Source organism: Ostrea edulis, chromosome 2 (genome assembly GCF_947568905.1).
Source record: "Ostrea edulis chromosome 2, xbOstEdul1.1, whole genome shotgun sequence".
Taxonomy (NCBI): Eukaryota; Metazoa; Mollusca; class Bivalvia; order Ostreida; family Ostreidae; genus Ostrea; species Ostrea edulis.
Window position 1 is genome coordinate 95,338,903 of NC_079165.1, and position 20,724 is coordinate 95,359,626.

Here is a 20,724-nt window from a genome sequence, read left to right on the forward strand (position 1 = left end):
TAAATGAACTTCAAACTATGCAATCATCAAATATATTCGTTTTAATACTTATTTAATCCCATTCCGTGTTCAACTAATATGTCAGGCATGGATCTGTTAGGATTACCTTTAGGAGGTGGTAAAAAATCGGAGAAAAAAGAGAACAATCACATGCCTGATGGAGCTTGTTGTGCAGGGGAAAATGCAAATTCAAGCAAAGATCATCCTATATTTGCAGCAGTTAAATCTGGGTACGTTTACTACAAGTGATGACGTGAGGAATGTTTCATCCAATCCGGTTTACTTTCTGATTATGTATAGACTGTCAGAATTTGCGTGAAATATTTTATTCAAACTGATTTCTCATAAATTTCAGCAATAAAACGAATGTATTCTATTGATTCGACATTTATCAAATAAGTTTTTACTTTTATTGATTGTGAAATGTTTTGACGAATATTGTTTTCATGATGTTTATACCGTTGCTAAGTTCAAGTATTAACTTGAGTAGTGGACACTGGGCAGGATTTAGGTGGTACTAATCATTGGACATTTGGCGTTGTTCAATTTCTATTTGGATTTCTATTTCACCCGATAGTTGCAACATGCACTTACAATACAGAAATTAAGTCAATGAAACATTACATTACATCTAACATGTAGTAGACTTCTCTCTGGAATGACTTTAGTATAGGGTATGAATGTCACAGGATGATAGAGCACTGGATAATGATTTCAAAATAATAGAATCTCTCTCTCTCTCTCTCTCTCTCTCTCTCTCTCTCTTGTGGTGGAATGAAAACCAAGTATTGTATTTGAAATAAATCACAGTTTTTTTTCTGAATGTGTTTATCAATGCTTAAAGGGACTGATTCACAATTTTCTGCCAATTTTTGTTTTATATACATATTTTACTTATGTAGAACTTTTCTCTTTGTCCTGAGAAAGGGACTTGTCCCAAAATTTGACAATTTTTAAATTGTTAAACTTTGTGTCATTGGTCATTTTAAATGCAATTTTTGTAAATCGACATGGATAATAAAAATGCTTAAATATATTTTTTTTATATGGGACTTTGACCCCCAGAACTTTCTAGCAGGACTGTGCCTGGCACCAAACAATGACAGTCTAAGGCTTCAGACATCTCTCTCCTTATTCCTCCAAAGCCCTGAAAGGGTAGTTTACCGGACCCCTAAAACCTGAATTAATCCCAGTATAATCTTGTATATGAGATATATAATTATATGGTGTATTTATGTCTCCCCTAATTTTTGTACTTTCTGTCTGTCCATCTGCTGCAAAATCTTGTGAATGCTTCTCCTCCTATATGGCTTATCGGATAGACTTGAAACTTTGTACAATGCTTCATTGCCACTGATGTGCATATTGTCGGGACAGGAGGATCCAAATATTTTCCTAAAAGTTATAGTGGATTTAAGAAGGTGGAGGATGTTAAAATAGCTTTCTTGTAAACACTTCTCTTATATGGCTTATTGGGTAGACTTGAAACTTTGTACAATGCGTCTTGTCATATGTAGATGTGCATATTGTTGGGACAGGAGGATCCAATAATTTTCCTAAAAGTTATAGTGAATCTATGAGTGGTGGGGGATGTAAAATAGCTTTTGAACACTTCTCCTATATGGCTCATTGGATAAATTTGAAATTTTGTACAATGCTTCATTATTGCCATTTGTATGTGTACATATTTTCAGGACAGGAGCATGCAAATTATTATTCTCCTAAAAGTTATGGTGGATCTAAGAGGGGTGTAGGAAATTGAAATAGCTTGTGATTACTTCTCCTATATGGCTTATCTGATAGACTTGGGACTTCATACAATACTTCAATGCCATTTGCAGATGTGCATATTGTAGGAACACTGTCACAGGGGGAATCCAATTGTTATCCTTAAAGTTATATGATAGTGGATCTGAGGAGTGGGGGGTGTAAAATAGTTTGTGAACATTTCCCCCTATATCTTATCGAAGTTTATGATGTGTATGTTCCTACCCATGCTTTCTCCTCTACCATGCTGTACATTAAGGGGAGGAGGTTTCATTTGGTGCACTTCCAATTCGGGGAGCTGGGGAGACATTTGTTTTTTTCATAAAAACAATCTCTTATCATTCCTGCAGTTGTACTAGATACATAATATGTGTATTTTCAGATTACTTGTTCCAGTCCAGACTATAGCTGAAGATGGACCCGAAGTTTTTAATATGCGTGATGAAAAGGGTCATACACCTGCTCACTGGGCTTGTCTGGGCGGTCACATGACAATTCTTCGATTCATAATGGATAACAAGGGTCCAGTGGATCAGCCAAGTAACAATGAGTTGGGTGCCCTACCAATCCACTGGGCATGTGTGAATGGACACATCAACATAGTGGATGTTTTACTGCAGTATGGAGTGAATATTGACACGACAGATTTGAAGGGTTGCACACCACTTATAGTGGCTTGTCAATATGGGCATACAATGCTAGCAGGGTATTTAATGGGCAAAGGAGCCCGTTTACAAATGGTAGACAAAGATGGTGATAATGCTCTGCACTGGGCATCTTTTAAAGGTATTCATTTGGAAAGTTGAAGACCCAAATATTTTATGAATTTGCATATATGTATTGTGTATGCATTTGAATCTTGTGGTTGAAAGGTACATACATACTAATGATTAAAAGAATTTTTTCCAAGTGAACATGGTTAATGTATCTATAATACGCAACTTCCGAGATATCAGCTCTTCCGTGATGGAGGTACGTACAGTGTTCTGTTAAACGCTTGGGTGGGTACAATATGCATACATATATTATAGACTAGCCATGTTAATATGGATAAAAGTAATGAAAGTGTAAATTTTGTTTATATTAGCCGTTGGTATACATTAAACTGACCATATCAAGGAATAATATTTGTTTGAATTAGGCCATTAAATTAAATAAGAAATTATTTTTGTGTCCTCTTCTTTTAGTAAGAAAAAAGTTGATTATCGATTTTTGTTTGTGCTATTTTATTATTAAATACTAATAAACTTATTAATATTGTGTGTCCCTGCAGTTTAGGTGGTGCATGATGTCTGATAATCGGCCTTTAGGCAATATATGAAGGCAGTGATAAGCATTTGTACCCAACGTGTGTGGAAAAAAGTATGTTTTGAGTCTCACTGTGCGTAAGAGTTCCACAAAGGGAAAGAACTATTGGGTAACTCGGAAATTGCGTATTGCAATAACTTGTGCAATGTGAACTATTTGATTCATTCCAGAGGAAAGGAATAGGTCAAATCTTGATTAATTTAACTCTCAGACATCCTAAGTTGACCTTATTTGCATTGCACTTCTCACATTGTCAGAAAGAAAACAATAGCATGAGGAAGTTTTGATAAGTTTATTGACTGTAGATATAGGAGTAAGGCTGTATCTCACTAAATTCTTTATGCCAGATCATGTGTAAAACATAAAAAGTAGTTACTTATGCACAGATCTAAGAATTGCTGGGAAAAAGGCATGTGGTATGTTAATAAGATAGTCATGTGGTCAGCACTCGGCTCATTTCAGAAAGAAAGTATGTGAAAAGATTGGCTGTCTATTGAAACTATTTTGATTTATACCTCTACAATCATAGTTTTTTGTATGCATATTTGATAAAGTTTTTAATTTCATTTTAATAATAGAATACTATAGTATTGATGTCTTTATCAAAATCTAACATAAAAATTGGAGCATATTACCTTTAAAAGAAATTTGAAATCAAATATGACTTGAAATAATACCTGATAGGCTGATGCATGTAAATATTTTTCTATAAAAAAATGAAAATTGACACAATTTTCTGAAGGTCACTCGGAGCTTATGAGGCTACTGATATATTCGGGCTTTAATCCTCGTCAGAAAGACAACTATGGACAGACACCACTTCATTTAGCGTGCATTAATGGAACTTTGGTGGCTGTATCAGAGCTTTGTGAACAGGTAACAGCTGAGTTTCAGGCCCAATGATCATAGAATGAAAATAGACTTGAGTTTGATTGCTAATAACTTAAGATATATCTATCACAGATGTTTAAATAAAATTATACAAACATAAACTGAAAATTTTATTTGTTTATGAAAATTATTTGAAAAGTTGGATTTGAAATTTATACATAAGTCTATTTTCAGTTTATGGCCTTGAGGCCAGGACAGAAGATAGTAATATTTTTACAGAATTGCTTTGTATTCACGATATAAATGTTTTGAATTCTTAGTGTATGTTGCTTGTTTTCAGGATGGTGTGGAGGTAGAATTGGCAGACAAGAATGGGAAGACACCATTGATGCTGGCACATGGCAGGAGGCATGAAGAAGTGTGCGATTATCTGCAGAGGCAGATTAAGAAGAAAAGGAGCATATTGCCAAAAATAGATTTCTAGTAAGCAATCTGTTTACTGTTGTATATATGGTATCAGAATGGTATGGTACTAGTTAAATTGATAAACCAAAATAGAGTTATTAGTAGATACAGCTATATGAATACAATTTACCCCCATTTTACAGGTGTCTGTAACAGTTATAACAGTGTTTTGGTATAGTCCTGATTGGACCGATAACTATGAAGATAGTTTAGCACATTTCCAATCTAATTTCATGTGATTTTTTTTCAGTACAATAGCATTTGGTCCTCCTGGTAACAGTAAAGGAGCTATTTTATTCTTCATGATCAATGTCATTTGCTGGGGGTACCCAATGTATATTGTTAAGGTAAGCTGGGTATAGGTGTCAGAATATTGAAATCTCCATTTAACAACCAAATACCTATAGCTTTCATTGTTGGATAAAAAAAAAAGAAGGGATTAATTCAATGGTGTTAGTTGACAAGAGAGCATAAAGTTTTGAAATCTTATAATAGTAGATGTCCATAACCAGACTACATTGTGAAAGAACTATAACCATTGTGATCAATTTCTTATCTTGGCCTACTGGCTTAGAAATAATCTTAATTGTTTATATAATTATGATAATGACCTTTATCCTTCAGTTCAGCCTAATTCTGATATTTTAAAAATAGTCAGCTTAATTTTTCAGTGTTTGCCATATACCTGGAATGAACTTCAGCTGCTCCACATAGTGTTCTTTTTTGTAAACATTGCGATGTGGATTTGTTTGTTTCATGCCAGTACAACGGACCCAGGGTTCCTTCCTAGAAACATACCAGAATATGACCTAGCAATTAAACAAGTAAGTATAAGACTGGGGTATTTTGTTTTTAGTATTTATCTAAGTGAAATTTTCAAACTTCCACAACAGTCTTAGTAATGTAGGGTAGTGTTTCTATTCTGGTAAATTCAGATTTACATGAGTATAGTGTTCATATAATGGTATTTCACATGTTTATTCCATATGACAAGATCATTCTTTTGGTACCAAATTTTTTTACCATGTGACCTTGATTTTGGTGTTCGACACTTTAACCTAGCCATACCTTTTGAATGGGTGGTGATAGGGCTTTCATTCAATGTATTTCACATGTGTATTTCTTGTGACAAAACCTTTTCTTTGACACCTTGACTTTGGCCATAAGGTGGCATCAGTGTTTTATGAAAACATTTTGTTTTGTGATTGCATAAGAAAGTTATGGAAAGATTTTTTTAAAATGGTGGTTGGAACATAATTAAGGGTACATGTACCTGTAAAGTGCAAAACAAAATCGAAACTGTAACCCTCTGTTCTGAAATATATGGATCCGGAACTAATTGTACATGGTATTTAATCAACTTCGGATATGTACTTTGTGCTTACTCATCCCCTCCCCTTTCCAACCTTTTAAAAACTTTGTATCAGTCAAGCCGAAAGCCTACATCAAAGGGGAGGCCTATTTTATTTATATGTGGTAACTTTCACAGGGGCCTAAGATACCATTTTTAATTATTATGATTAAAAGTGTTCGGTTATACAATCTGTTTCGTTTCGGTAGATTTTGTTTCGTTTCACTCTTGAAAGATACCCCATAATTAAAGACAAAAAAATCTCTAGTTTGTCATGCAAGACAGTAATATTAGGGGGTTTTTTCATTGAAAAGATTACTTTAAACTATTGTATTTTGTCAAACAGATATTATATCCACTTTCTTAGAATTGCAGAAGACCATCTTTAAATGAATTTCTTTAGCTATTAAAAGAAATTATTTATAAAAACAACAACATTTATTTCTCACAGCAAAAGCTGGATAAATTTCATATAAACTGGCAGTAGGTATTAGATAACACTTATCTATATTAATGCACATGTATATTTTATTGTTTATTGACATTAGAACGCAGTCCCTCCACATAAACTTATGTAACTCCTTTTTGTATTATATACAGTTTCTTCTATCTTTTGTATTTAGTATCTACATTTGATTAGAAGCGAAGTACTGTACATTGTAAAATGCTGAACAGAACCAATAAAAAAAGTTATGTAAGTGAGACTGTACAGAGACTTGGCTATAAGAATTGTTTTTTATTTCACAGGTAGCACATTTTGACGAGTGGAAGCATGGAGAGAATCCACTGAGTCGACTGTGTCACACCTGTCGTACGGTCAAACCACTACGCTCGAAGCACTGTCGCGTGTGTAACCGCTGTGTTAAAGTGTTCGATCATCATTGTCCCTATATCTACAACTGTGTGGGCTACTATAACAGGTCAGTCACTATTTTATATTGCAGAAGGAACTTATTGAATGTGAATGCTTAGATTCTATGTGGTGGGCGGAAAGAAAGCTGTGTTATTCGTTTGTGTGAAATTAAGTGCTAGAGTAAGAATCTCGGGAGAGGTATTGCAAAAAATAAGTAATCATTTCTTTTTTTCCCATTTGATATGTTTTAATTAAATGGATTTTCCAAAATAAATAATACAGGTTTTAATTTCTACCTATATTTGCTACACTGTATATATATGCTTTGTGAATAGCTATACCTATCCAAACAAATATCGGCAGATGCATGATGTATTCAGTCTCGATGAAAATCAATCTAAGAACACATTTTATCGGATCGTTAAGTAGATAAGATGGATGTAAACTATTATAAGACCTGCAGTTGTATTGGTACAAGGCTGTGATGTTGCATGTTGGTCTCTCTTCCTTGGTGGTCTTAGTAGGTTTTTATGTAATATCCTGGAAGAAAACACTGCAAATTTATCACCTTCAAGCACCTTCTACATGTAGCATGCTCATTCTTAATCATAATCTGTTTATCTCGCTAACACCTCTATAATCTGCATCTGCATATAATATGTACAAATACTGAATGTGTACTTATTTTGGTGTTTTCAATATTTAACACAATCATAGATAAGGAAAGAAAATTTTATCAATTCATGAATTTTTATGTATATTATTGTACATATAAATGTTTGCCCTTATTTATCATATTGACTTAAGACTACCGCACTCCAAGTGTGCCAATATGAATCTTGCTTAAATAAGTACAGATGAAGTATAGCTACCCAAGTCTGCTTGTAGGGATATTGAATTAGCTAGAGTTGTGTACTGATTTGAACAGTTATAGTCTCTTACTCATAACAAGAATCCCATGGGCCACAATGCTCACCTGAGACACCTTGTTCATACAAGGATATACTCTTGTTTGGGACATTAAGATTGTAAATTTTCAAACCTTTATTGTGGACCCGTTCTGTCTTCAGGGTCATGGAATGAGGAGCATTTACTTTTCACTGTGTAAGGAGACTACTATATAATGATATTGGGTGTCCGGTTAGCGCAGAGGTAGCACTCTCGCTTCTCACCGCTGCGACCTGGGTTCGATCCCCATGATTGGCAGTGGTTGTATGTGAGAGGGTATGGCGGTCTCCCGCTCGACACGTGGGTTTCCTCCGGGTACTCTGGTTTCCTCCCACATAAATGACCCCCTAGCGCAAACATCTGTGCATCAAAGGACTCCATTGGAAATAAGCTTTAGAGCTTTCATGGGTTATCCTTCGTATATTTGTATGTATGTATATACCGAATAAATATATATTTATTTATTTGAACTAATAGTATCCAAAGGAAATGCAATGAAAACAGTCTGTTCTGCACATCCATTAAATGGTAAATAAACACGATATCAATAAAGAGATTAAACAGTTAAATCTTGGGATTTTGTCTGAAAATTCTGATATTTTCCCAATTTTTAGAATCCAAGGGTCTAGTTTCGTGTCTGCATTCACATTTGTGGAATTTCATACCATGGACAAAACGGAAATTGTCAATCCATGGTATTTTGACCTAGTGGAAATAAGTACGTTTACAATATTGAATTGAGAAGATTTTTATTTTTATCAGTAATCCCTGTAATCAGAGTGATGCTTGGACTGTGAACAATTTATCATTAGTCTGTTAAGTTTTGAAGCAAATATTTGCAATATTGATTAAAACAGCATGTATATTATCACACACATTCAATTCTCAATTTATTGCAACTCGATTAATCTTCCATCTCTCAAAAATGTCACCTTGCACCAGGAATGCTCTTCCTGGTTTTTTTTTAGACCATCAAATCTGCATACCACCATTTACTACCCAGTTTTCAAAAGTAATGTCTAATTCAGGGTTTTGGTTATTTAGATATACTGTCACGGGCATGTGATCAGTAAAGTAGTTAATTGGTAGTCAACTTACATCACTGGTGATAGGTCAATTAGCAATAGTAGTCCAGGTAATTCTAAACCTTGTGGGCCAGATGAAAACTACTTAAAACGTTTGGATCACTAAACTTGACACACGTGTTTTCAAGGTCAAAGGTCAAACTTATATATGGGTAAATGTTTAGGCACAAAATAAGATAGAAACAGTACTAATAAAGTTAGATAATCAAATTTGATACAAATATTCAGCCATGATACATGGGCTGTATTATGGTATGTTTCTGTTGTCAGTCTGTTCATTCATCATTATCTCGTGGGAAGGGTAAAAAGAGTAATACCAGTAATACGGCAAGGATAATAAAATCTGGTACACATGTTCCTCGTGGCTTGAGGCATGGGCTGTATTATGGTATGTTTCTGTTGTCAGTCTGTTCATCATTACCTCGTGAGAAGGGTAAAAAGAGTAATACCAGTAATATGGCAAGGATAATAAAATCTGGTACACATGTTCCTCGTGGCTTGAGGGAAATGCACACTATTTTTCAATGTCATGGATCAAAGGTCAAGGTCATACTTTTAAAAAAAAAGTACTAATATTCATATTCTCCTGCACTTACATTCTTGATTATACAAAATGCTTTATAGGGAAAATTTGTTTTTCACATAATCTGCCACTATCTTTTTTTAATAAAATAGTTTATTTACTCAATGTTAATTCTTTCTTTGATTACTACTGCATTACTGATGTATTGGAAGGGTGGAGTTTGCAGTGTGAGCATTGTTCTTGTTCGATATGAATTGGTGTTCTGTTTTCTGGTCATAAGAAATAGTCAAAGTTTGTCATGACTCTGCCAGGAAAGCTTGTGCTACATTGTGGCCATTTTATTTGAGCAATATTACATGTATATTGTACATGTAGTTTCTTGTACAAAATGACTATATATGAAAATTCAATTAATTGTACTCCCACATTTTCAAAATTAAGAAAGGCACCAGTATATAATTAGAATTGAATGCATGCAATATAAGCAGAATTTTAATGAGGCTTTATTAGCGACATCACTAGAATTGAATATCTCTAATATTTATTCCATATCGGAGATAATAGCTTTCTTTCTTGGAATTATGAAGTTGCTAAAATTAGCTCTCATTAAATATATTATATACACCCATAATTTATGTAAAAATAGGTAAATTTGTGTTTCACTAAAATATCACTATTTTGGTTTTTATAATTGCCTTTTATGTTTTTTTCTTCTCTTTTTGTTTTTGTTTGTTCATTCTTAACACCTGATAAAGTGTACTCAGATGTGAAATTCTACATGAGGTTTTGATCATTCTATACCTGTTACATGCTGAACAAACAGATCACTGTCCTCTCCTATTCTACATGTGCCATCTGAGCATGACTAATGACCAAGGCTTGATAAGTTTCTTTTGTTGTAGGCCTTGGTTCTTCACGTTTGTCCTCACCATGTTTGGCAATGTTCTTTTTACGGATATCTTCTGCTACCATCTTCTCTCTGAATTTGGCTGGGATTGGATTGTAGTTGTAGGAGCAGTTGAGGCAGGTGTTGCTACGGTAGCCATCACGGCGGTGTGCGTTCTCATGGTAAGACTGCCCAAAACTGGCCATCAATGTCCAGAGCCTTCATGAAGCATCACAGCTGAGCATGTGTGTTTGTGGTACATTGGAATCCGTGAAAACGATTTCAATCATCCACGTTGTTTGCTATTGTGAAAACAATCTCCTGATAGGGTAGGGTTAATATCAAAATGTCTGAAATACATGTACCTGCATTGTGGTATTGAAAAGTAAAATGTCATCATCAGCAATGCAACAGATCACTAAAACCAATCTCATCAAAATGTCTTCTAAAATTAGGAGATTGTTTATTGTTCAGCAGAATGCAGACTGGAGGCAACTTGACTATTACCATGCGTTGTCTTTCAGGGCTTCGTTTGTATGCTTTGTGTGGTTAGTAACTGCCAATGGTTTTTTAAGCACATACTTCAGCTACTATGCCCTGACTCAGTATGAGGAATTGAATATGGTGTACCTGTTCTTCTTGGTGCTCATGCTGTTCTACCTGGCTGTGGCCTCCTACCTCTGTCTCTCTCTGGTAAGTACAAGATAAACCAAGGAAAAGGTCTAGTACTTCTTTGATTCATAACTTTTTGTGTAACAGAAAATGAAGATGAAAATATAGAAAAAATGAAATCTCTCTTGCAATTAAATGTTTAGTGTGGAATAAAATTTAGAAGCTATATTCATTACTATACAAATTAGTGTCATTGAATATTATTTGAGTCAAATGTATACTTTAATTTCTTTTGATATCTTTTTTTCAGTTGTATTTGATATTTGTGAATTTAACAACAAATGAACAGCTCAAGTACAAAAGATATGCTCACATGAAAGACAAGGATGGAAATCTTTTCAACCCCTTCGATGGAGGACCAAAAAGAAATCTACTGGATTTCTTTTTCATTAAGCTTCTCCCAAGAGATGAGGATGGAGATTATGTTTTCACAAATCTACCTTCCTGATAATTTATACATTTAAAACTAAAGGTTCCTTTGATATCAATATTTTCCTGCTTAGTAGCTAGTTTATAATTTTATAAGTCCTGCTTAGAGATTACCACAGTATCTATCGTAAATTTTAGCTCATGAAAATTACAATATAAATCAGTGTGTTTCATTCTACAATGTATATTTTATCTCTCACCTGATTTATATATAAGCTCAAGTGAGCTTTTCTGATCACCTTTTGTCCATCTGTCTGTCTGTAAACTAAACTTCCTCTCCAGAACGATGGAGGAAATTTCGCCATAAAGCATTCTTGGATAAAGGGAATTCTAAATTGTTCAAATGAAGGGTCACACTCTTTTTATAGGGGAGATAATAAAGAAATAGTGAAAAATGGTGGCAGCTTTAGAAAGTCTTCTCAAGAACCACTGGACTTTTTAAAAATTTGACAACAAGGTCTATTACCACAGTTACATGTAGGTAGTTTAGTAGGCTATGATACCATAGCTAGTAAAGTGATGACAGCCACTATTATGATGTTGAGTTTTTGACATAACATGTTTCAATTATGTGATCAGTGTCCTGCCTATCCTTATTATGCAAACATTCCCAAGTTGTGTGGATTCAAGTTTTTATGTCCCCCTTCAAAGAAGAGGGGCATATTGCTTTGCACCTGTCGGTCAGTCAGTATGTCGGTTGGTAGACCACATGTTGTCTGCTCAATATCTTGAGAACCATACACTTGATCATAATGATATTTCATATATGGGTTGGTTATGAGTAGAAGAGGACCCCTATTGTTTTTCAGGTCAAAGGTCAATCTACTCTGGACATAGGAATACGCTGTTCGCTCAATATCTTGAGAACCCTTTGCTTGACAGACATCAAACTTAGTACACTGGTACATCCTAAGGAGTAGATGACCCCTATTGATTTTGAGGTCACATGGCCAAAGGTCAAACTGGACATAGGAATACACCGACCACTCAATGTCCATGGAACCCTTTGCTTGACAGACATCAAACTTAGTACACTGGTATATCTTGAGAAGAAGATGACCCCTATTGATTTTGAGGTCACTTGGTCAAAAGTCGAGGATCAAACTGGACATAGGAATATACTGTCCGCTCAATATCTTGAGTATCCTTTGCTTGACAGACATCAAACTTGTACACTGGTACATCTTTAGGAGAAGATGACCCCTATTGATTTTATGGTCAAAGGTCAAGCTGAACATAGTAATATATTGTCTCCTATATTTTAAGAATTATTTGCTTGATTGATACCAAACTTGGTACACTGGTACATCTTCTGGAGTTGATGACCCCTATTGATTTTTAGGTCACATGGTCAATCCACACTTGACATAGGAAGATATTGTCTGCTCAATATTTTGAATTGATGATACTACTATCAATTAAATGATGTGTGTGTATAACCCTTTCCAATTTTGCACCATGGGGGCATATGTGTTTTAAAAACATCTCTTGTTTGTAATTGCTTTTTTTATGCTTTCTAATTATGGACCCTAAGTTTAGGGTGGGACTAGAATCTGGTATTTTAATTTAATGATAATTTTTGTTTTTTGAAATCTTGTTTCAAACAGCAAGGCCATATTTGTAATATTGAAACATCCCTATGTTATGTGGATTTAAGTTTCATTAAGTGATGACTCCATAGGGTGAGGGTGGGACTTTTTCATGGGAATAAAGAGAGTAAAAAATCCTTCTCTGAAGAAATCAGGGTCTAGGTGAGTCAGGTTAGCATTGAGGCCCATGGGTTGTTTGTTGTGATTATGCTGCTGTACCTGCAAATTACTGCTTAGCCAAAATGGAAAGGGCTTTAGACATTTATGGCAGTATTCAGGAGCACCTGTTCCACATTTAAGTACATAATCTGCATGTAACTTACGAGATTAGGATACTGACAAGAACATGCATTACTGTATTTTCATGGGTTTTTGTTACCTAGAATGTGGTTTTCTTTAAAAATACATTTCAGTGCAGTAAAGTTCACTTACCGCAAATTCCTGGGGTCCCATTGATTTACTTCACTATATCCATAATTCGCTATAAACACACACATGTAATAATTAATTTCTTCAATTTTTAAAACATTTAGTGTGAAAAGGACAAATTACAAATCACAGAATAAACCCTGAAATATTGTATATTTATGGACAAAAATAACAAGGGAATAAGATTTCCTCATATATAGGATATCAACCATTGTTTTGTGACACTTCTACTTTCTGTTGTGCTCCACCGTTACGATCTCTACTGAGTGCAGGGTGGGAGTACTTTAGTTATTAGAGCTGTTATGACATCTATAAATCTGAAGAATTGTATTCATAGCAGTCAGAATGCTTATATTGATTACGACATTGCACTTCATGAATTTAGAGATACTGTTGCAGCAGTAGCTGGCTGTGTTATGGGGTAATTATAATACATGTATATAGTTGTGAAAACTATGCTGAAATATTTCAAGACTTCTCTATTTGTTACAGACTTTCCATGCTGCACACAACGTCACTGCTAATGAAAGAGTTAATTACAAGAGGTACAAGTATCTAATGGACGGGAAGGGAGCTTTTTACAATCCATTTAACCGAGGAATTTTGTACAACCTGCAGGAATTTTTCTTACTTGTGAAACCAAGGACTGAGAGAGATGTGGAGATTCTCAATATATGAAAATTAAGTTTTCTTTTCTTGAATTCGGAAAATGTGCATTATAGATGCGTGGCCTATCTATTGTAATACATTTGCAATGGTAACTCAATATTATTCTTGGCAAAGTTTGTGAAGCAGTTCAATGTTGTTAGTTTTCTTTCATTAGTGCAACTCTCATTAGTTCAAACAACCAGAATTCATGACAAATTGAAACTCATTCATACATGGTGGCAACAAAAGGTTTCATTCCCATGATGATATATATTTTTCTTGAAAGGAATTTTAGAATTTCTAAAAATGTACATGTATCTGAATGTGTACGAAATGCATTTATTACTTGTGTGTTTAATTTCTTTTTTTTTTTTTTTTTACTGTTTACAAAATCATGCATTTGCATGTGTATATGAATTTTTAATGTAAATTGAAAGAAAGGGTTCATTGCAGAAATCTTTAATAGTATTTATTTGATGTAAGTATGAATGTGTAGTGTTGCCTGGAGAGTTTATAGGTATATTGTGTGACGTCAGATGTGATCATATTGTGTGATGTCAGATGTGATCATATTGTGTGATGTCAGATGTGATCATATTGTGTGATGTCAGATGTGATCATATTGTGTGATGTCAGATGTGATCCATGTCCTTTTTGACAAATCAACTTCAAGAGCTATAATACTGGTATTTTTAAAAATGGTAATCTCAATGAACAATCACGGTGTGAATCAGGAAACTCTCATCATAAATTCAGCAGAATTAGAATATTTTCTGTCAAAGTTTTGCATGTACAGGGTAATAAGAGTTTGTTGTAGCAAGTCTACATGTAAGAATGTTACTGTAAAAGACAAGTGGTTCACAGCATTCAAAACACACATACAGATTTGTTTTTTGTGTGCATTTGCAGTGTGTACATGGTGGATCAGCATGTAATTGGGCATAATATGATACATTTAAATCATCTGTTTATGTACAATATGCACATGTCTATAAGCATAAACATGTACTGTCAGTGGATTTAGAAATATATACATCCATGCATGTCAAGTCTATGATAATGCTTTGATGCGTCTATTCACTACTTTCATATACCAAATGTGTCATAACAATATATAATTTATTTTAGCACATTTGAAGTGTTTGAAATCAAATTTAAGTAATATATGTCTAGTCTGGGGGTAAATGACAATTCATGCATATTGTCTAATGTGGATGTAACCAGTATTTACTGCAATCAGAACAGGCTTTGGTCACTTTTGAATACTAGTATGAAATGTGCACAATGTTCCTGGGCCCAGTTGCACAAACACTAATATGTTAATTAACAAACTGTCGATTTATTATTAATTTGTATTTATACTGAAAGATAGCTATTGCTTAAAATTTTGATCAGTTTTCTTGCAACTGAGCCCAAATGTTTACTAGAAGTTTTTGGTACCAAGCATGTTCAGTTCAACATTCACTAAATTCCTCCAACATGGTACATATATGTTTAATCTGGAAGAAAGTCCGAGTATGTATATAAATCTGTTTTAATACCGATATATGTATTTTTATTACAATTTTATTAAATTGAACAAAAGAATAAATGAAAATGATTGATTTTGTTATCACTGACATTGCATAGTGGAGGACAATTTTCATACATTTAAGAAAAATGTGCCGGTGGGGTGGGGTGGGGGGGGGGTATGCCTGTATCTCATACATGACAAACTTTACAGGTAGAGTAAGAATGATGGACAGCTTTTAAAACAGAAATATTTAGTGCATGATACCTTTATGAATATACTGTACATGTATTTGAATTCCTAAGTTGATTGGTCTTAACAGCTGAGAGAACTGCAGCATATGCAAAATCATGTTGATTTGAACTTAAAATTCATTTGGGCTTTTACAATACCTGCATTACATAATTATGGACCAGGTTTTATGAAGAACCTTGATGAAGGATTAAGACCTAAAATCGTTCGAAGCAACATCTGCATCTTGAGGGAGTACCAATGATGTATTTGAAATTAATAATGGAGGGTATAGCAGGACCAAGTACAATGCTATGAACATTAATTTTGCAGTTTTTATACGCCCGTCTTTAGACGGGACGTATTATGGTACAGCGATGTCTGTACGTCCGTTCGGGGTTTTCTCTTTATAATTTCATTTCCCTTTCACATATCATGCTGAAACTTGCTGTGTAGCTTCTTTGTGGGTCACTCTAGATCATACTACAATTTTGATCCATTTCGACCTTTTTTCCAGGAGTTTTACCCCCTTATTTGGAAATAATTATTCTATGTAGGGTACATAGTTTATCCACCCTACTTCTCCCACAGTTTCAAGTGAGAGCCTTCTTATTTTGTGGAGTGTTTGTATTGGTATTGAAGATGTGCATGTGGGATGGATTTTGATTTTCTACAATTTTTGAGAAAATTACAGGTTATTGAACTTAACGGTATTCTATTTGGAAATTAATATTCTATGGGGGGTACATAATTTGTCCACCCTACTCCTCCCACAGTTTTCAAGTGAGGACCTTATTTTGTGGAGTGTTTATATAGGTACTGAAGATGTGCATGTGGGATGGATTTTGATTTTCTACAATTTTTGAGAAAATTACAGGTTGTTGAACTTGGTCTATTTGGAAATTAATAATCTATGGAGGGTACATAATTTGTCCGCCCAACTCCTCCCACAGTTTTCAAGTGAGGACCATCTTATTTTGTGGAGTGTTTGTATGGGTATTGAAGATGTGCATCTGGGGAAGGATTTTGATTTTCTTCCATTTTTTAAAAAAATTACAGGTTATTGAACTTGGTCCATTTTGAGGAAATCTAGATTTTTAAGCTAAGACCCTTTGTTCATATGAAAATTTATCACAGCCTCATGATGGCTGATACTACCTGAAGCAAAGTTATACAAATTATAGCACAAGAAAAACACCCTATGTAAGCATTTCACGGGCGGATTATGTACCGTTTGCAGTACTGTTGCACAGACCACAAGCTTTGTGTATAAAGTACGAACGTCCCAGGTCAGTTAAAAAATGTTTTTAGTTTTGCCCAGTAACCTTGTTAATGTATCCCTTGTAATGAAATAGAACAAACCTATTGAACAATGGCATTACAAAATTTATTGAACCCTTTATGCCCCTTTGCAATTTATTGTGAGAAGGGATATAGTAAAGGTTTTGTTTGTGTGTGTGTGTGTAACAATGAGCTTGCATGCACTCCACATTTCTTGCTCCATTAATTTCATACTTCCCATGTCTCTTTGTTCTAAAGAGAGAGGAAAACCCCATTTATTTTGGATCTCAAGGTCACTACAGGACTTACTAGAACAAGAGGCCAATGGGCCACATTGCTCACATCACCCTGGCCTCGCTGTTGTTCAGCTATTGTGATTTTAAAAAGATTTTTAGCTCACCTGAACTGAAGGTTCAAGTGAGCTTTTCTGATCACATTTTGTCCGTCGTCCGTCTGTAAACTTTTCACATTTTCGATTTCTTCTCCAGAACCACGGGGCCAATTTCAACCAAACATGGCCAAAAGCATCTTTGGGTGAAGGGCTTTCAAGTTTGTTCAAATGAAGGGCCTTCTCCCTTTCAAAAGGGAGATAATCACAAAAATGCAAAAATAGGGTGGGGTCATTTAAAAATCTTCTCAAGAACCACTGGGCCAGAAGAGCTGAAATTTACCTGAAAGCTTCCTGACATATTGTAGATTCAAGTTTGTTCAAATCATGGCCCCCGGGGGTAGGATGGGGCCACAAGGGGGGATCAAAGTTTTACATACAAATATATAGGAAAAATCTTTAAAAATCTTCTTCTCAAGAACCACTGAGCCAGAAAAGCTGATTTTTACATGAAAACTTTCTGACATAATGACCCCCGGGGGTAGGATGGGGCCACAAGGGGGATCAAAGTTTTACATACAAATATATAGTTAAAATCTTCTCAATAACCACCGAGTCAGAAAAGCTGATATTTACAAGAAAACTTTCTGACATAGTGCTGATTCAAGTTTGTTCAAATCATGGCCCCCGGGGGTAGGATGGGGCCACAAGTGGGGGGAGTGTCAAAGTTTTACATACAAATATAGGGAAAATCTTCTTCTCAAGAACCATTGGGCCAAAGAAGTTAACATTTACATGAAAACTTTCTGACGTAGTGTAGATCCAAGTTTGCAAAAATCGTGGCCTCCAGGGGTAGTTGGGGCCATAATAGGGACTAAAGTTTAACATGCAAATATATATGGAAAGTCTTCAGATATGGGCCAAGGTGACTCAGGTGAGCGATGTGGCCCATGGACCTCTTGTTTTGAAATCTATTTCCATGAATTTTTTTTTACCCCATATTGTGGCCCAAACCTTGCCCCAGAGGGTCACGATATAACCACGATACAATGTCACAATCAAAAAAGCATGGTATGGGTCTTGCCATATACGTCAATAATATGAAAGCCCTACCTTAGATAGTTTAGAGGATATTGCCTAGGTTAACTTTTCTTAAAAGTATGTCAAAATCCAAGGTTATAAGGTAAAAAAATTTAGTATCAAAAGAAAGGTTTTGTTGTAAGGGATGCAAACATGATTATGAAAGACATACAAAATGTATTGCTCACCATTCAAAAGTTATGAGCGTGCAAGGTTAAAGTTTTAAAATGGTCAAACTCCAAGGTCACATATAGTCAAACACCATGGCATCAAATGAAATTAAAGTCCTACCTTAATAGTTCAGGAGATAATGCCTAGGGCTTGGGTTTTCTTAAAAGTAGGTCAAAGGTCAAGGTCACAAACTGTGATACCATAAGAAAGGGCTTGTCACAAGAAATCAAGATATGAACTCCCTCCCACTCACCATTCAAATGCTACAAGTAACTTTCAGTCAGACAGGTGAAAAATCCATTCCCCCTCCCCCTACTTTAGTCACGGGGGCATAAGAAAATTGAATCAACACAACCACAACTTATGAACATTTATATATTGATATTATTTAGTGTGGTCCTGCTAATCTTGAAAAGAACTGTTTAATTCCTGTATATTGAACCTATTGTTGCCTAGATTAGGTTTTGTTTTTGAAAGCAGGTTAAAGTCAAAATCTTTGATACCATAATGTCATGTTGCAAGGAATATGAAAGCCCTATTACTCACCATTCAAAGGTTATGAGCAAGTTTCAGACAGACAGGACAAAAACAATATGCTCTTCCTCCGAGTTTAGTCACAGGGGCAATGACAAAAATTGAATCAACAAAACTAATAGAAACATTAATATTTTTTGTGGTCCCATCTTACCCCCGGGACCACAATTTTAACGAACTTGAATCTACACTACCTGAGAATGCTTGCATTTTGATATGAGCCCTGTTGTTCTTAAGAAGATTTCTAAAGATTCATCTTATTTATCACCATGGTAAATTTTGATCCCTGTTGTTGTCCCACACCACTCCATGATTTGAACAATCTTCAATCTACACGTCAGGAAACATTCATATAAATTTTAACTTAATTTCTGGCCTATTAGTTCTTCAGAATAAGTTTTTTAAAGACCCCCACCCTATTTTTACCCTTCATTTGAACAAACTTGAATCCCCTTGCAACCATGGATGATTTGTGCCAAGTTTGATTGAAATTGGTCCAGTGATAAAGTCTTAAGATTTTTAAAAGATGCCACAAAATTCTTACTAAATCTTGATTATCTCCACTTCAAAAAGGATGTGGCATTTCATTTGGAAAAACTTGGAATCCTCTTTACCCAAGGATGCTTTGTAGCAAGTTTGGTTTAAAGCAATACAAGCTGTAACTGACGGCATTTTTTCAACTATCCAATTATGCGTCAATTAACTTCTATCGGCATAACTAAAATAATCCCCAAGATCTGAAGAAAAATTCAGCAAAATAAACAAGGGAATATTGTTAGAGAGCACACCTACAATGAGCATTTCATATAAACCACCATAGCGTTGTATACACGGACATGGGAACGATGGTTGCCGAACATAATCTGGTTGCTGAGACTGACCTCATATACAAATATGGAAACTGACGTAACTACACATTCCGTTTGTTAAAAATATTACATCGTTTCAAGAATGGCAAGAAGTACTATACGTATACTAGTAAGAAAGTAATAATTAGGCATATTTGTGCAACTCAAATGTAATTTTGATAGCGAATTTTATATAAAATCGGCTTGTTAAATTGTTTACAAATCTGACACGTGCTCAGTGCCTCTCTTTCGCTTTTTTTCCAAACTGGTGACCCCCTAGGTCAATGCACATCGGAGATTACGAATAGGAATTACTGACAGGATGACAATGATTCATGAATCAACACTTTCTGCTGATTTGACAGGTTTATTGCTTCATATTCACTCCGATTCTATTAAATTGTATGTTTCTAATCACAAATATGTTCAATATTTGTTCTTTTATTTTTTAATATATTTACCGTCAGTTGCAGTTTGTATTGCTTTAAATAAGCCCTGTGGTTTCAGAAAAGAAGTCGAAAATGTAAGTTTACGGACGGGCAGTCGACTGACACCAGACAGTGATCAGAATAGCTCACTTGAGCATGTGAGCTAAACAATTCCAACATTGATTTACTTCCACCATGGTAGAGCTATAGAACCAAAGTGACTTCCCCTCAAACTTTTGTATTCCAGCAGAAGGTAAGCCTGCAATCCTTAAAGATATACATAATATACAATTCAATCAGTAAATATAAAACTTTGAGAGGGGGAAGAGGTAATTCAAGTACAACAAAATGTGGTCTGGAGCCTATAAAATTATTCTCAGATTTCTCTCACTTCAATGTGTGTCATCTGTCTGTAAATTGCAGTTGTAGTGCCTCTCCAGTGCACGGACCTTATAAAGACCGTCTTGAACTTGTCACAGGTTATAAAGAAACCTAGATCTATCTACACAAATCAAGGCTTGGGAAATAT

The 20,724-nt window shown here is 34.9% G+C and overlaps 1 protein-coding gene across 3 annotated transcripts; it reads left to right on the forward strand.

Moving 5' to 3' along the window:
* The first annotated feature begins 49 nt into the window (after positions 1 to 49).
* On the forward strand, positions 50 to 15,386 carry LOC125680386 (uncharacterized). Of its 3 annotated transcripts, XM_048919942.2 has the most exons (10): positions 50 to 230; positions 2,150 to 2,553; positions 3,818 to 3,951; positions 4,247 to 4,389; positions 4,622 to 4,718; positions 5,043 to 5,195; positions 6,470 to 6,642; positions 10,542 to 10,710; positions 10,940 to 11,161; positions 13,629 to 13,846. In XM_048919942.2, the coding sequence occupies exons 1-9, from the start codon at positions 79 to 81 to the stop codon at positions 11,135 to 11,137; spliced, it is 1,623 nt and encodes a 540-aa protein (XP_048775899.2). In that variant the 5' UTR covers positions 50 to 78; the 3' UTR covers positions 11,138 to 11,161; positions 13,629 to 13,846. The 3 variants fall into 3 exon arrangements, with proteins under 3 accessions (XP_048775899.2, XP_056011594.1, XP_048775900.2); XM_056155619.1 differs by having other exon boundaries at positions 10,940 to 15,386; XM_048919943.2 differs by lacking the exons at positions 10,542 to 10,710; positions 10,940 to 11,161 and adding an exon at positions 10,034 to 10,199 and having other exon boundaries at positions 53 to 230; positions 13,629 to 15,386.
* The last annotated feature ends 5,338 nt before the right edge of the window (positions 15,387 to 20,724 follow it).